This window comes from Vulpes vulpes, chromosome 10 (genome assembly GCF_048418805.1).
Source record: "Vulpes vulpes isolate BD-2025 chromosome 10, VulVul3, whole genome shotgun sequence".
Taxonomy (NCBI): domain Eukaryota; kingdom Metazoa; phylum Chordata; class Mammalia; order Carnivora; family Canidae; genus Vulpes; species Vulpes vulpes.
In genome coordinates, this window is record NC_132789.1 from 17,090,479 (window position 1) to 17,108,261 (window position 17,783).

At 52.5% G+C, this 17,783-nt stretch overlaps 1 protein-coding gene and 1 long non-coding RNA gene across 2 annotated transcripts in view; one reads left to right on the forward strand and one right to left on the reverse strand.

Annotated features, from left to right (window-relative positions):
- Positions 1-17,351, reverse strand: part of LOC140594279 (small G protein signaling modulator 1-like) — a 75,245-nt gene extending 57,894 nt beyond the window's left edge. The window contains exons 1-2 of the mRNA XM_072725188.1: positions 17,106-17,351; positions 16,958-17,001 (exon numbers count right to left, since the gene is read on the reverse strand). Of these exons, the coding sequence (XP_072581289.1) occupies positions 16,958-17,001; positions 17,106-17,124 (63 nt within the window). The 5' untranslated portion in view covers positions 17,125-17,351. The remainder of the gene's footprint in view (positions 1-16,957; positions 17,002-17,105) is intronic.
- Positions 4,325-11,158, forward strand: LOC140594283 (uncharacterized). Its single transcript, XR_011995032.1, has 2 exons — positions 4,325-6,538; positions 8,307-11,158. It is a non-coding gene; the product is annotated as an uncharacterized lncRNA (long non-coding RNA).
- Positions 17,352-17,783: the final 432 nt, after the last annotated feature.

Here is a 17,783-nt window from a genome sequence, read left to right on the forward strand (position 1 = left end):
GTGTTCCTGGAACTGTATACAGCGTGACAACCCAAATGAAGTGGATTACTGAATTATTCCCTTTTCCCAGATGGGGAAACTGAGGCAGGGAGCTGTTCGATAACCACCCCAGGTCATGCAGAGGAGGCACGATCAGACCCAGGGCCTTTATTCTAACAAATACTTTGTCTCATAGCAGAAGTTGGAGGCCATTTTGAACAAAATGCTTTTGTTATTGCCCAGCTTAGAGTGAGAGAGTATGTTTACTGAGCACCTACTATGTGCCGGGGTCTCTGTACAGAATACCTTGTTTAATCCTCACAGGAACATCATCATCCCCATTTTAAAGCTGCATAAACTGAGGTTCACAAGAGTTTATGCAATTTGCCCTAAGGTTACAAAACCAGGAAAGGGCATGGTCAGGACCTCTTGAACTTAGGTCTCACAGTCAGCAATGCCTCCAGCCCTGCCCAGAAAGGGGTCAGGCCCTCTAAAATCCCAAAGTGCTGAGAAACCTATGAGAAAGGGATTCCTAGGTCTCGCCCAACATGGAGACCAAAGAAGCACTAACTGCAAGTCAGGAGTCCTGAGTCACCCGGACCGGACTCTGCCACCCATGTCCTATGGGGGCCTCTTCAGGGCAGGGAGACCTCAAAGGTCACAGTGGTCAGGAAGCTTTCATCCCTGTCTAGCACCCATTCTAAGGAGTCCTCCAACATCTGCTTGCATTCCCCCAGTGATGGGGAGCTCACTTCCTTCAGAACCAGCTTGTTAGCTCTAACGACAGGATGTTAGGAGGCAGTGGAGAGGCTAGGAGCCAGAATGTGGAGTCACTGACCTGACATCGAATCCTTGACCACTCATGATGCTGGACAAGCTTCCTCACTTGTCAAATAGGGTGGATGATCATAGTGTCCCTGCCTCATTGGGTAACGGGAGCCTTGCAAGAGCCCTGTGGAGACAGTGCCTGGCACATGGTAGGGATTCTACAAACAGGAGCCAGTCTTAGAGGATAGGGACTGCCTAGTTCAGGGCCGGCCCACAGTAGATATTCATGAGTGTGAGCTATGGGGCCCTTCAGCTCGATGCACTTACCCCAGCTTCCCATCCAGGGGCTATTTAGGACCTCACTGGCCTCTGGGGCAGTGGCCTGGCCCCACCCCTGCTCGTGGGATCTCAGACCATCAACCCCTGTCAGCCCCACCCTGCAAATTCAGGAACCAGCCCCGCCCTCCCACCCTCCACCTGCAAATATTTCAATAGCACACAGGAGAAGTAATCAATCTCAGGAGGAAGGCAGGCAGGGAAACCGAGGCCAATCCGAAAAGCAGGAAGACGGCACTCCTGGGGGCTCCCCGGCCTGCCGTGCCTTCTCCCCACCCCATTCCTGCCACCTGCCCACTGATACCCAGATAGCCTCACGTGGCCCACCTGGAACCCTGCTAGGTTCCAGATCAACTCACTACTCCCGGCTGCCTCTCCACACAGTGCCGTGCTCACCGCTTTTATGCCTGGATCGGAATAATACAGCCCAGCGTGCAAGGCTCCCATAAGGATTATGGAAAGTATCAGCAGAGGGCCTCTAACAGGACCCAGCATAATACAGCTGGCATCCTATAAAGGGAGGCACCTTAGTAAAGCCAGTAAGAACAGGAGATCAGGAGTCACCAGGCTCAGGTCAAATTCCAATTCTGCCATTGGCTGGATGACCTCAGGCCTCAGTTTCCTTATCTGTGAAATGGAGATGATATACCACCTGTCAGGGCTGCTATGTGCAGATTTCATGAAAAAAGCATGCACAGCGCTCAGAATGGGAGCAGGAGCTCAGAACCACACAGTGTAAAAGCTTCATGCATGTCACTCTCTACCCCCTTCTGCTGCTGTATACTTTTGCTTAGAATTTATCACGGCCTGACTTTCACTATACACCTGCACGCTTATGTGTGTACTGTCCATCTCTAGGACAGCGCTGGGCAAACAGGAGGTGCTCAATCTATGTTGGGTGATCGATCACTCTGATTATATTAGTAACACACGCCAGCAGCTCATGCTCATCAGGTTTGGTTCCAGTGTCTTTAAGGCCCTCTGGCACCTGATCTCATTTGCTCTGTGTTCAAGGCCAGGGTGGGCAAACGTTTTCTGTGAAGGGTCAGAGAGCAAACACTTCAGGTTTTACAGCAGGACCGCCAGATAAAAACACAGGCTGCCCAGTGAAATCTAAACTTCAAATACATATGGAATTTCTTTTAGTCTAAGTATGTACCAGATACTGTGCAGGCTTATACTAAAAGATTCTCTGGTTTTTCTGAAATTCAAATTTCAGCAGGCGATCTGAATTTTTATTTGCTAAATCTGTCAAACCTATTTTCAGGCCACATACCGTCTATGTCCCATCCTCTCTCGTTTTCACACCCCTTTTTAGGATGTAAAAACCATTCTTGGCTTAAGGGCAGTGCACACACAGGCTGGATTTGGCCACAGGGACCCCTGGCATAAAGCACCCAGCACTGTGCCTGTGGCTCACATTAGGCCAAAATAAAAACCAGCCGAGCTGCCACCTGCTCCTCCAAGTCCTGCTGCCTCGGTGCTGGCTCAGAGCACAGCTCACCCCAGCTGGGGTCCTGGGTGGTTGGCGCCTGGCAGTGCAGCTGGGTGAGTAATGCTGAGCCAGCAGGAGCTAATGAGATGGAGGCCCCCTGCCTCTCCCGGCCGCGAGAAACTCACAGTGGAAAGGCCGGTTCATTTAGGGTGTCTGGACCGCCTTCAGGGTGACTTTTAAAAATAGCTCGCAGCATCTGGGCAAAGTGAGGAGGAGAGGGGAATGAGCAGAGGTCAGCTCTGCCTCCCGGGTGGGCCTCCTGGATGCTGAGGGCGAGATGCACATGCCCTAGCAGGCCAGCATGTCCAGCCCCGCCTCGGACCGCGGGCCCTCAGACCCAGCCGTGGGTGTGCCTTTGCCCACATATGCCTTCTGCCAAGGGTCCCTCCCGACATGCTGCAGCTAGCTAAGTGCAACTCAGGCTTCAGCCCAGGTGTCACCTCCTTCTGGGAGCCTTCCTGGACTCTCCATACCCAAGCAGGGATAAATGTACCTCTTCCATGTTCTGCCAACACCTGCCTTCCCAGCACTTCCCTTCACAAGAACCACAGCTGTCCCTCATTCACTTAACATTTATGGAGCACCTCCTAGGAGTTTGGTACAAGATGACGAGCAGATAGAATCCCTGCCCTTGTGGACATGGCAGTCTACAGAGACAGATACTAACCAAGTACAACAAATGGGTACATGACAACAAAAAAGTAGGCCAGTTCCCTGCAGCAAAAGAATTTAGTTCTTGGAGAATAACAAAGGAACTTGAGCTGATGAGGTAGGTCTAGCGGTCAGGGAGGGCTTCCTGGAGGAGGTGATGCTCAAGATCTAAGGTACAAACAGAACTGAACTCTCTGGTTTCTCCAACTCTAAACCAGAGGAGGAAAATGCTGCCCCTGCAATTGCCCCCGCCCCCCCCAGCCACCCTAGAGCTCAAAGGAAGGAACAGATGGAAGGACAATGTGGCAGGGAAAGGCACGACATGGAAATAGCTGGCGGCTTTTTATTTTTTAATTTCTTATGGGGGAGGGGGCGCACAGGAGGTGAGTTGGGAAGGCCTGGAACAGGGCTGCCAGCTGTGACTGCTTCTACCATGGGGCCCTACCTTCCTTTCCTGCCACATCCTGTCCCCTCCCCGCCCCTTCCCACGCCCAGCTCGGTCACTTGTGCCATTCCTTCTGTAGGATTCCCACCCCTGCCTTTGCTTTGTGCTTTGTGCAGTCCCCTGCACCTGATATCCTCACCCACTCCGACCTCCATCTCCAGCTCTGGCAAAACCACTGCATCTTCTGGGACTCACTAAGGTGTCCTCTGCCCTCATTCCTGAGCCACCCCCACCCCCCACCCCCTAGGCAAAGTTGATGGGACCTCCTCCTCCTCCACTTCCAAGCTCCAATGGTCAGCTATGAGCACTGGGCTCTAGAGTCAAACTTCCAGAATTCAAACCCCAGCTCTTGCACAGAATCTTGGGCAAATCTTTCCCATCAGTAAAATGGGTATCTGTATTTGCCTCACAGGCATAAGATAATACATCAAAAGCATTTAACACAGTGGTAGCCGCACAGTAAGTGCTTTATACACTTATTTATGAGGTGTTCGCTGAGCCTGGCACCATGCTTGGGGCATTATTTTATTGAATCCTCAGGGTAATTAGGTGAGATGGGTGTGGGTGCATATTTTTACAGATGAGGAAACTGAGTCTTGGTGAGGTCAAATACTTGCCCAAGAGCACATGGCTTTTTTTGTTTGTTTGTTTTGTTTTTTTTTTTTTGCACATGGCTTTTTTTTTTTAAGTTTATTTTTTTATTTTATTTTTTAAAGATTTTATTTTATTTATTCATAGAGACAGAGAGAGAGAGAGAGAGTGAGGCAGAGACACAGGCAGAGGGAGAAGCAGGCACCACACAGAGAGCCTGATATGGGACTCGATCCCGGGTCTCCAGGATCATGCCCTGGGCTGCAGGCGGCGCTAAACCGCTGCGCCACCGGGGCTGCCCGTGCACATGGCTTTTGAGTGGCAGAGTGGGGACTCGAACCCACGACCATCTGCCCTGCACTGAGCCTGGCACACAGTAGGTTCATTTATTCATTCAATACGTACTGGTGCATCCCACAAGCTACGTGGGTGCTTCACATCCATGAGCCCCAAAGATTCATAACAAGCATGCCATGTGGGTGCCATTGCTACTACTCTATTTTCCCAATGAGGCAGCTGAGCTAGGAGGGATGGAGACCATCTGGTTCGTGAAGAGGCTGGGATCTGAATCATCTCCAGCTTCGGAGTCCCAGGTGGCCAACTCCCTGCTCCTGAAGTCCTGGCCCTGCAACACCAGCCAGGTCCACCTCTGCCCTGCCAAACCTTTTCACCACTGACCTCCCCAGGTGTGCCCAATACCACCCAGCTCCCTCTCCCCTCTGCACATAGGTCTCCAATGGAGAATCATGGTAGCAAGAGGGAAACCTTCAACCTGAAACACGTATTACTGAAACCAAAGAATCTGAAAAGGCTACATGCTGTCCAAATGCAGCTGCAGGACATTCTGGAAAGAGCAACACCATGGAGACGGCAAAAAGATCAGTGGTTGCCAGGGGTTGGGGGCAGAAAGGGATGAACAGCAGAGCGCAGAGGATTTTTAGGGCAGATAAAGAGATGTATAGGAAATCTCAGTACTTTCTGTTCAGTTTCATTGTGAACCTAAACGTGCTATAAAAAATAAAGTCTATTATTAAAAAAGAAGAAAGTAAAAAAGGAAATATCTTGTCTGTGCTCTGCTGCTACTGTAGGATGTCAGCAGGGATCCCAACGCTCCGGCACATAGGCAAAGGGCCTCCTTCCAGATGGGTTCCTCCCTGCCCTCAGCCCATCGCAGCCTGCACAGGGCTGGGGCCTTCTCAGAGAAGGGGTCTGAAGGCGTCTGGCACACAGCGAGAGCCCAGTAGCCGCTGGTGAACGGATCAAAGCTTCCTCTCCTGGACTCTTGCTCTCTCTCATACATGGTTCCAGAACAGCCCTGCCCCACCCTCCCACCCACACACTTCCACCCTGCCCTCCACATCCACACAGATGGATAATGAAAGCAGAGACACAGGACGGTCCTTCTGCAGCCCCATCTGTGCCTGTGGGAGAGAGCGGGGGGGCGGGGACATAGGTGATGAAGCCATGGCACCTGGATCTTCAGAGTCCTAGTGCTAGCAAAGTCTTCCCTCTTAGCACCTGCCCTAAACATGGCTGTGGGCCTTACAAGGGAAGCAAAAGCCTGTTTCTCAGTGGGCTGCTGCTAGGACAGCCCCAGTTAACCCTTTTCTGGGATGCTATAAATAGGCACCACGCATCGTTCCCTCAGAGTATAGGGACTGGCCAACCTGCCCTGACCTGGAAGCAGGGCGTTCTGGGCGCTGAGATTGGGTTTCCCTCACACAGGTGCCCTGCACAGGTGCTCAGACACCCCCTGACGAGAAGGTCACGCAAGTGCCTGGTTCTGGGGCATTCACCTGGGGGCATTTTGGCAAAAAGGTCCCCCCAGCTACACCTCCCGCACACAGCCACTCAGGGAGATGATGGAACTGTGAAGACAGTCAATCCCCCGCCCCTCCATTCCCGGAGAAAACAGCCTGCGTGTCTCACATTCCCAGCCCACGCCCTGGAGACCGGCCAGCCCTCTCCTGGGTGCTCTGCTGCTGTGTGAGGCGGCTCCCCTGGCAACACGCCCCACTTCCTCAGACCCACGGGCCTCGTGGATCAGGAAGGCACGCACAGACGCTGGAGCGGCCTCAATTCTCTCTGGGGGTCTGGGCAGCTACAGGAGATAAGAACACGAATTCCAGATGGTTGCTTCAAACAGCACAGGGTGAGCCAGAAAACACATTAGCCACCTCTAGCCTACACTGGGAGGAAAAGCAGCCAAGCATCACATCCAAGGGCTGGGTGAGTACCCTGGCTCTGCTCCCTCACCAGCTGTGTGGCCTTGGGTAAGTCACTTCACTTCCTTCGTGCTTCAATTTACTCCCCTCTATAAAAAGGGATAATAAATAGGACCTACCCCTCTGAGCTGTTTTAAGACTGAAATATGTTCATGGATGTAGAGCACTTAGCACAATGTCTAGGACACAACAGAACTTTCTGGAAAATGCTCTGTGCCTAAAATGTCCAAAACGGGATCCCTAGCCACATGCGGCTACTTGAAACTTGGGACAACTGAGCAACAGGATTTTTTTATTTGAGTTTTACTTCCTTTAAATATAAACATGTAACACTAGTGGCTCCAATTGGATGGTGCAGGTCTGGAACACAGTAGGTGCCCGGTAAATGCTAATTATGATTGTTGTTAGGGGTGGTTGTTTTTGGAGGGCTCACTGGGTTACAAACTAGGGAGCATTTCATTTCTGAGCAAGCCGAGATCGGGGAAACTGTATTCATCTTCAAATTCCAGCATCTTGCTGAGCGGTTCTGAACCGCATTTGGGTTTTGGGGTTGTGGACCTCAGAGACGTACTGAGGATACTCTCTCCCTACAACAAGTACAAAGTGTCTGCATAACTTCAGGGTTGCCCAGGCCCCTAGATCCCACAGACACCTAGCACCCAGGAGGTCACTTCCGCACCGCGGGGCTGAGCTCCAGATGCTGGGGCCCTCACCCTGCCCAGGCAGGCATCTGTGTCTTGTCTGCCTAGTTCGTTCCCATGTCCCTGCCTGGTCATGTCACCTGGACTTCCTCTGGGTCCCCTCCCTCCCTCTCACCGGGCTGACCCCACAGCATCCCTCCAGCTTGACAGATCTAAGCGATGAGTCCCAGAGTGATTGGCGCAAAAGCCATATGTGACTGGGGCGGAGGTCCAATGAAACCTAATCCTGAATCTTCCAGGAGAACCACAGCAGGGGGGTTGGGGGGGGAAGGCGAAGCTCTCTGTCTGCTGATGCCAAGCTGGCAGGTTGTAACCTGAGAGCTGGGCAACATTCTCCCTCCCCACAGAGACCAGCAAAGCAGAAAGCTAGCACAGAGAAAATCAGTGCAGAGACCAGAAAACACAGAGGGTCCTGATGACATCATTGGACCCCCTGGATAGAGCTGTACCTGAAGCTGGCCTCACTCCAAACTTCCCAAACCCCTGAAACCATAACGTCGATTTCTTAAGGCTCTCTTTCCCTCTTGGCTTGATCTTCATATATTTATTCATTGTTTGAGCTGGTTTTGTTAGCAAGTTATCATCCAAATTGAAATGGGTGGAGCCGGCTAAAATACCGCGCCATGCTACATCTCAGTTGTGTGACCTTGGTCCAGTTTCTTAACCTCTCTGAGCTTCAGTTTCTCTCATCAGTAAAGAAGAGTCGCTATTTGTACCTGCTCTATGGAAGCTCGCTTTGAGCACTAAATGAGATCAAACAAAGCAAGTTAGAGCAGCATTTAATAAATGGTGGTTGTAAAGATGTCTAGTTCTCAAAAAGAAGGAAACAAATGCATGATAGTTGCTATAATTCTAATTAAATGTAATTTACTAAATAATAAAAATTAAATAATAAAAATTAAAAATAATAAAAATTAAAAATTAAAGAAGAATCCAGTCAAGGTCCCAGGTATCATCAAGTCTCAAGTCTTGAGGCTTCCGTTCTCTGATTTTTAAGTAGGAGACTCACTGCCAAAGGAACGGTTATTGTCCTTTACAAAACTGAGTTCTTTCAAGTTTGTCCAATGAAAAAGCACAAGAATCTATTTATTTCTTGTCTTCCTCTACTACTCAAGGAAAAGTACACTGCCTCCCCCTGGCCTTCAGCACTTAGCTGCTCATCCAGGGCCTCGCGGTGGCTAAGTGACAAGACCCGCAAGCTCACAAGGGCGTCAGAATTTCTTCAGCTGAGGGATTATTGCCAGGAGGACAATGAATAAGCAGACCCAGAGGGAAGATCCAACTGCCCACCTCAGGATGTTGAGGCAGCCAGGCAAGACTCAGCCTTCCCCACCCCCGCTCAAGGGCTCGTTCCTTTGGACCCCAAGAAATACCCTCTTCCCAGTCTGCGGCACTGCTCCTGTGGCAGCAGCACCCCCAGCCTGGGGCTTACCCAAAGAGAGCAAGATCCTACACTGAGAACATCTACAAGTTCATGTGACTGACCAGACAGGGCAGCACAATGTCCTTCTGCGACTGATTTCTATCTTGCTCTTAAATGGGTAAGCCAAGCACTCTGCCTGGTCCCTTCATAAATACTGGTGAATACCTGGCAGTGATAGCATCGCAGCAGTGCTGCGCGGTACAGGATACCCTCGCCACCTGATGCACGAGGACACCAAAGCTGGAAAGGTCCAAGCATCCACTAAATGGCAGGACTCAAACTTGGAACACAAGGCTGTCCGATTCCAAAGCCTGGACCTTTTGCCAACTCCACGTGCTCAGAGGAGCTCATCACCATATGTGATAGGTCATTGGTTTCAGCTCCGGAGTGATGCGGAGCCCGGTTCCAGAGCCAGAATCCAAGCTGTACCACTGACACTGTCGGTGACCTTTGGTGACTTATTTGCCATCTCCGTGTGTCACTATCCTTACCTTTAAGGGACAGTGTTTTATCCACTTTGTGTGGCTTCATGACAATTAAATGAGGCCATCACCATAAGATGCTCAGTAAATACTGTTTAAGAAATAAAAAAATCTTTATCCTGTTAGAATGTCTTTAGTTGAGCCTTTGCTTTTCCTGACCAGAACGAAGATTCCCAGATGGTCTTATCAGTGACCGAGTTTTAATAGGTCTTAAATACAGACTTGGCAAATTCCTTGTTGAGAAAATGCGAGAGACCTGGCTCTCGGGGAGGGATGCTGGCCAAATCTGATGGTTTGAGGTTCTTAGAATCCTGGAGCTGTCCAACTGCGTCCACTTGGAAAGCAGAATGGCATAGGCAGAAGGAAACTGCGGGCGGCCACAGGTGGTTAGGGGCAGCGCTGGGACAAGGACTTTGGTGTCCTCACTTCCCATCCTGGGGTCTGCAGCCAGCAAGTGGGGTGCACAAATGCCATTTCCTACCTGCCGACCAGCAACAAATGCTACACTACCATTTCCCGGAGCCCTTCAAGAGGTTACTGCAGGGAAGACCCAGCCAGACTGCACAGGAGACATAACCCAGCCGGAAAGCTAGGCCCCACCTGCCACCCTCCTCACATCAAACCAGGGTGCTAAAGCCCACCAGGCCCTGTGCTAGCAAAAGCTCCTGGAAGCCGCATTGCCAGAGACCTGAAAAAAGCATCAAAACACACCGCACGGATGTGGCTGCATTATTCACGAGGAGAATTTCTGCCAGCTTAAGCCTGAAAACACGACACACGTGAACTGATCTGAGTCAACCCTATAAGCATCAGAGAACCCCAAAATATCCACACCCAGTATTCCTGCATCTACTTGACTGGCAAGTATTTCTGGAACCCCTATTTGGCCAGTGGGGGAGTGGGGCAGAGTAAGGCGCTGTGGTTTCTAGCCTAAGAATTGAAAGCTCAGAAGAGAACAGCGAAGTTTCTTCTCTTGCCTAAAGACTCTGTGCCCCCGATTTGTGCCCTGCATTTATTGCTCGGCTGTGGCCAGAGCAGTCCGCAACGTGGATGAATTCATGCTTCTCCCCTTGTTCAAAATTCTCCCACGGGTCCCGTCTCATTTCCGGGGGGGCCACAAAGACCCTGCAGGAATGGCCTCCTGCTCCCTCTCTGACCTGTCTCCTCCTCCCTTCTGTTCACTCCACTCCAGGCTCCTTGACCTCTTTGCTATTCATCGTTCCTGACTCAGGGCCTTTGCCTATGCTGTTCCCTCTGGCAGGAACACCTTTCCTGCAGAGGTCAGCAGGGTTCCCTCCTTCCCTTTAGGTCTCTGCTCAAATGTCATAGTATCAGAGGCCATGCCTGACCACCTCCTCTGGAAAGCACTGCCCATTCCGCTCCACTCACTTTCTTTTTCTTTTCGTTCTTTTCTTTTAAGATTTCTATTTATTTATTCAGGAGAGACACACAGAGAGAGGCAGAGACATAGGCAGGGGGAGAAGCAGGCTCCCTGCGGGAAGCCTGATACAGGACTTGATCCCAGAACCCGCAATCACGATCTGAGCCAAAGGCAGATGCTCAAACACTGAGCTACCCAGATACTCTCCACCCACTTTCTAGCTTTATTTTCCTCACAGCATTTGTGACTTCTAACACAGGCATACTTTGCTTTCTTGTACTTTGCAGACACTACTTTTGTTTTTCTTTTCTTTTTTTTCTTTTTACAGATTGAAGGTTTGTGGCCATCTTGCATCAAGCAAGTCTGTATCAGCACCATTTTCCCAATAGCATTTGCTCACTTCCTGACTCTGTGTCACACTTTGGTAATTCTAACAATATTGCAAAACTTCTCATTATTATTATGTTTGTCATAGTGATCTGTGATCAGTGATTATGAAAACTCATGATGGTCAGCATTTTTTAGCAGTAAAATGGTTTTTTTTGGAAGCCTTCACCTCCCACTCCCCTTAAAACATGTATACAATATGTACAATAAAATAAAAATAAAATTAATTGTAATATGTGACATAACACAGTATTTCTAGATTAAGATGATTATATTAAAAATATAATAATTATATTATTTTTTTAGACATAATTCTTTCACACACTTAATAGACTACACTATAGTGTAAACACAACTTTTACATGCACTGGGAAACCAAAAAATTCCTTTGATTTGACTTATCACAATATTTGCTTTCTTCTGGTGGCTTGGAACTGAACCCACGATATCTCCAAGGGGTGCCTGCATATATTTATTGTTTATCTATCTGTCCCCCAACTAGATCCTATGCTTCATGAGAGCATGTGAGCAGGGATGTCGCTTTGCACCTTTTCTACAGTTCCTAGAGCTGTACCTGGTACATAGTTGATGTTCAATAAATATTCCTGGAAGAAAGGAGGCAGCAAAAAACGTCAGGAATGGAAGGAGGGAGAGGAGGTGGGATAGAGAGGAAGGAAAGAAGAAAGGAAGGAAAGGAAGGAAGGAGGCAGGAAAGAAAGGAGGAAGCTTTCTTCTAAAAGTGGCAAAAAGCTCCATCTTGGACCTGTTACCAGCTGATACTTTCTGAAGTCCAAGTCCAAGCAAGACCCTCCTTGCTCATAAATTTTCTACAGCTCCCTGCCATCTAATGGAGCAAAGCCCCAAGCAGGGTGCATCTAGCGGGCCTTTGCTGCCCCATCTCTTCCCCTACATACGCCTGACCTCAAGCCATGTCTCCGGGGACTCTGCTGGACCTCTGTGAGGCCACCCTTCAGAGCTGACAAAGCAGGATTTGAATCCTGGCTTCTCCACAGACTGGCTGTGTGACCTTAAAGTGAGCTGCTTAACCCCTCTGTGCCTCCAGCTCCTCCTTTATGGAGCGAAGGAGACAAGTACCCTCCCTCCTTGGGCCGTCATGAAGAAGTGAAGGAGTTTTCCAGCACAGAGGTTTCTCCGTCTCAACCACAGTGCCAGTCTGGGCTGACACTTCTTGGTGGGGGGGGGGGGGGGGGGGGGGGAGGGGGGCTGTCCTCTGCATCGCAGGAGGTTGAGCAGCATCTCTGGACTCTACCCACTAGATGTCAGTCACACCCTCGTTTTTGACGAGAAATGGCTCCAGACATTACCAAATGTCCCCTGGGCTAGGGCTGCCAGATTTAGCACTAGGCACTTTACTTCTGTTTATCTGGAATTCGAATTTAACTCGATGACCTATACGTTGTCCAGCAACCTCACCTGGGGGGCAAAACTGTTGCCCCTCTTTTATTGAGAAGAAGTAGATCCAAGTGGAAGCACCACAGGGATCTCAGTAGAAACATCAGTTGATTCTCTCACTTCCTCCAATCTTCTTAGGATGTGAAACCCTCCTCCACCATCCCGTCACACCCCTACCCTGTCCCAAGGCTGGAAGGCACAGCTCCCCAAACGCGCCCAGCTCAGCCGCTGTGGCAAGGGCTCCCCATGGCAGCTCTCATACCAGCTCCAGTTTGCAGAGGTCCACAAGAGCCTCCTCTCCAGCACTGGCCTCATCCCCCTGCCTCCTTCCCCCGGGGGTCTGTCCTCCTGCCCTCAAGCACCTGCTTTTGTCTCTTCCAATTAAGAGGCCTCCCAGGCCTAGCCCAAGGCAAGAAAACAAGGCAGTTAGTCACTTGGCTTCCGTTATCAACCTGGCTCAAGTGGCTGGCTCCTTTAATGGCAGTCGTCATGGCAACAAGAAGCCGGTCCCCGCAGCTGCCACTCTGGGAACCAAAACAAAATTAAGGGTTGGAGGCTGGGAGGAGAAAGGAGGGGAGGGCAAAGCGAGCCAGGGTGGAGCCAGAATAGAGCTGATTGGGTTTAACTGCAGGAAATCTCACCCAGGCCACCCTATCTCCTGGGCGACACTGGGGAGACAGAAAAAATAAGATGCCTGCCCAGAGGCAGCTCAGGCTAATGTGGTGGGTGTTTTCACATCGCTTATCCTGACAAGTGATCTTCATCCTCACTGGGAATAAACTGAAACTCAGACCCTTGTGAAGGTACAGACAGATGCCCCTCTAAGGCTGTGCAATTACAAGCCATCAAGTTTAGCTCCGCCCTCTTCCTCCACCTAGCTCCTGTCCTCCCCATCCTTTTTCCCTGTGCTTTTAGGATAGGACCTCCTGCTCTGCCCCTCTGCATTTGGCACCATGCTCCTTCCTCTCTGTCCTCCAGCCACTTCAGAGTCCTCTCATCACTCAAGTTCACCGTGCTCCCTCCAGCCACAAAGTCTTTGTATATGCAGTTCCCTCTGCCAGGAATGGTTCCCCTCTGTCTTCCCACCTCCTGCCTTCATCTTAAAGGTGTGCTCATCCTTCACGTATCTTCTTAACATCACTTCCTCCAGGGCGCCTTCCTGGGCCACCTTAACCTTGTTGTATGTTCTTGTGGTGCCGAGTACCTCTCCTTCATACCTTGGTGCAAAGGCTATCATAATCCTCTGAATTACACTCAGAATGTCTATCAGGATCTGTGTACCAAAATGGGAATGTCAGCCCTATGAGGGCAGGACTTCTCTTATTCACTGCTGCATCCGCAGAGCCCAGTCCTGTGTCTGGCACACAGACACCCTTCAGTAAATAAACATGTCAGAATTTGAACCCAGCTCTGGGTGAGCCCAATGCTCCTTCTTGACCTGCTTCATGGTTCTGAGTCCTACTGGCTCCCAGAGTCAGCACAGGACAGAGCTTCCAGCCCCATAGCCGCTGCTGGCTTTTCTGGCTTCTGTGGCTCAGCCCAAGCTTGCAAACCTTGTCGAAAGAAACTGACTGTTAAGCCACCCTTTCCAGGAAGAATGACGGGAGGTACCTTTGGATGAGGCTGTGACAGGCAGGGATGTGACTTCTCTGAACCCAAAAGAGGAAGAGAAGGAAGAGCAGACTTGACTCCCAGATTTCTAGGCAAAGAGTTTGCCTCCACCATTCCATTGAAGACTGGCTCTCTGATACTGGGACAAGATGCTCTCCCAAGAGGTGGGCAGAGGAAGGCAAGGAGAGAGGAGGTCTGCTTTGGTGGGGCATGGACTCATCGCCACGCCCTTAGGGGCACCCATGCTGAACAAGGGGTTCATAGAAGACTTGAACTTGTCTTCCCTTGACTGCTTCTGTGCCCTTGAGAAATCACTTATCCCATCTGGGCCATTTTTCACCTCTGTAAGATGGAAATCATTCCATCCACAGCTGAGACTGTGGTGCCGTGGAGACACGGATGAGCACGTTTAGGATACAGAGGTAAGAGCCTGGCTCTGATGTCAGACAGATCTGGGGGGTTAAGTCCCCGGCTTTGCACCTTCTTGGCTGTGTTCTCTTGAGCAATCCACACCTCGTCTCCAGGCTTGGTTTCCTTGTCCATGAAATGGGGGCAGCCTCAGTCACCTCATAAAGTCACCGTGTACACAGGATATGGCACAGAATAGTACCCACTCTATGGAAACTCTGATTACTGAAATGATGTGCCCTGAGAAATGCAGAATTTAGAATCAGCCACCAACTTGTGGCTATAAACCTGCCTTCTGACTGCAGATCCAGGGTCAAGGACCTTTGCCCAAACTTGCGAGGTTCTGTCCCTGACCCCTTCAGGCACCAAGCAGGATGCCAAGGGGTCCCTCTGATCAAGTGATGGCCTCAGCCTTAGGCCAGGCAGAAAGCTCATTCTAAGCCCCAAACTCGGCTGCTCCCAGGACAGAGGATGCAAGCTGACAACTCTGGTCACTGGAGGCAACGTGTCCTCCACAGCTTGCCGATATTCCAAACTAGACTGACATGGGTAGGACCTCCAGGAGCATTGCACCAATGCCTCTTTCTCCAGCTGTGGAAACTGAGTCCTTGAGAGAGGAAAGGACTTGTCCAGGGCACCAAGGGAGCTCCTGGCAGAACCAGGCCAGAGGCCCAGCTGAAGCCCTGCCCAGAAGCAGATACCGAGAGGCACTGCCCTCCCTGACGCCTTGCTCCCAGGCTCTTCTACCCGTAGACCCCTTCCATTGAACCAGCAAGCCATTTCCTGAGAAACAGCCATTCCGGGGATGCCTGGGTGGCTCAGTGGCTGAGTGTCTGCCTTTGGCTCAGGGCTTGATCCCGGGGTCCTGGGATCGAGTCCCGCGTCAGGCTCCGCACAGGGAGCCTGCTTCTCCCTCTGCCTGTGTCTCTGCTTCTCTCTGTGTATCTCTCATGAATAATAACTAAACGCTTCAAAAGAAAAGAAAACACAGCCATTCCATGTGACAATCTCCGGGGAGTACAAATTACATCTAGGTTTAAACAATGAACAAAGAGACTACAGGCTTTTAACCTGAAGGCTTTTGAGAGAGTTTCTATAAGACACCCTCCACCAACTCAGTCATCAGAAAATTGCAGGTGTGCAGGTTTTGTTGGAAAGATGGTCTATCTAGATAGAGCTTTCTTCAGGTCCCACAATGCCTCTAAGAGGGCCAAACTGAAAAGTTCTGGGCCTTTCTGAGGAACTCCACATCCCTCATTACGGATCCTTATTCAGAAATGCCAGAATATACAACTAGCTCTAGAGCTGATTCTTTGAACAACACGAGACATGCCACACAGAGACCTACGCACAACATGCGCCCATGCTTTCTGAGGAGGGAGGGGCAGCCACAGGTCCCCTCTTCCAGGCTGTCTTTGATGGCTGACTGCCACCATGCAGGGAGGGGCTTCTGGGTGCTCAGTGCTGACACCAGGCTGACACCCTCCTCGTGTGTGCACACGCATGCGTACACACACACACACACACACACGCAATCAGGCCAGCCCCAAGGTCTACAGCCCTCTGTGATCTCGGGCTGAGGACTCAAGGTACAGAGGTGATGCCGCTCAACAGCGATCGGGTCCCAGGTGAGGGATGTGAGGCAGCATAAGGAGGGCAGCACACACACATACAGTCACACATACCTGGTCGCAGCCTCACTCACGCACGCAGAGACTTACGCATCACACGGTCACACACCATACTCACAAAAACAGATCCACACACAGACACATGTACACGCAATACGGAGACACACTTGGTTACCTCCAGGCAGATGCACAGACAGCCTCAGACACACACTCACAGCACATGTCGGCGCCCACACAGGAGTGAGCGTGCTCCACACACAGTCCGGGCATCTACATGCTTCCCAGGAACCCACCACTGCAGGTTCGCCCCTCTCCGGGAAGTCGAGGGCTATTCGCTAAAGGCTAGACTGGGCTCCCAGCTGGCCCCAAGGAGAGTGAAGGGGGCGGAGGGGCAGGTGAACCCTGCCTGATTCGCACCCTACTGCGTGTCGGGGGTGGGGGGGTGGGCAGGGGTGGGCAGGGGTGGGCGAGGGGAACTCGCCTGCCAAGACGCCCTGGCACAGGCCCACAGATGGTGCAACCCAATGACCAGGGACTTTCGGGGAGGGAGTCCCCAAGCTCCTGGGGGCGGCTCTAAGGACTGAGACTTGTGGGGAAGGGGAGATGGGGGGTGTTACCCAAAGTGAACCGTTCCCTTTTCCCGAAGTCTGGTCCTCCTTCTGCAGCCCTACCCAGCCCCTCACCTCCCAGTAAGTCCAGTCAGCCCCCAGGTGCTTGCCTCCCCTTAATGAGACCCACCCACCTGCTCCTCCACAAGAGGGGGTCCTACCCAGACACGCCCGGGTGTGCCCCATCGGGGGCGGCCCTCCCGCTGCGTCCGCCCCTACACACAGCAGCCAAGCATCGACCCCGTACCTGAGGCCCCCACCCCCAACTCACCCGCCTCCAGTCCTACCAGGTGAGCCCCACAGCTCAGGTGGCCGCCCCGCTGCCACGGGCCCCCACCCCTTTGGAGACCCTTCCCCCGGGGGAGCTCCGGCGGCTCCCTCCGCAGGGTCGCGCCCCCGGCCACCCCACCCCCGGCACCTACCTCCTTCTTGACAGTGCGCAGCAGCCTCTGCCGCGTGTCCGCCTCTGTGGGACGAGACGGGGGGACGGCGGGTCAGCCGAGCGCTGGGGGCGGGGGCACGGGCCGCCCTCCCGCCGCCCCCGCGCCCCGCGCCCGCTCACCCGCTTACCCGCGGGGCCCGAGGCCATGGCCGCGCGCGCTGCGTTCCCGACCGGGCGGCGGCGGCGGCGGCGGCGGCGGCGGCGCTCGCTCGCGGGCTCGGCTGCAGCAGCCGCGGCGGGGCGGGGCCGAGGGCCCGGTGACGTCAGGGCCCCCCGCGCGGCCGCCCCGCCCCGCCCCGCCCCGCCCCGCCCCTCCCGAGCCGCCGCCGCGCGGCCGGGCGCCCAGCGGGAGGGTCCTCCGGGCCGCGCGCACGCCCCAGGCCTCGCCCGGCCCCGCCCCGCCCCCGCGGGCAGCCCCGCCCACCACGCGCGGCGCCGCAGTCCCACCCCCTGCGGGGCGGGGCGGGGCGGGGCGGGGCGGGGCGGGGCGGGGCGGGGCTGCGTCCCTTCCTGGACGTCCGCTCGGTGCCAGGCTGGAGGTGGCCGCGGGAGCCGGTGGGACTGTTCCTGACGCTCTCTGGGCCTCAGTGTTCTCATCTCTAAAATGGACAGAATATGGGACGCCCGGGTTGCTCGGCGGTTTGGCACCTGCCTTCCGCTGGGGGCGTGACCCTGCGATATTACGAGATAGCTGCTCTATTATTATTAATCATTAGTATTATTGTTATTATTGAGAATCTTGTTCTTTGGCTTTCTGTTGACTCTCACTCGAGATTTATTCATTTGTTTGATAAGTATGATTTGAA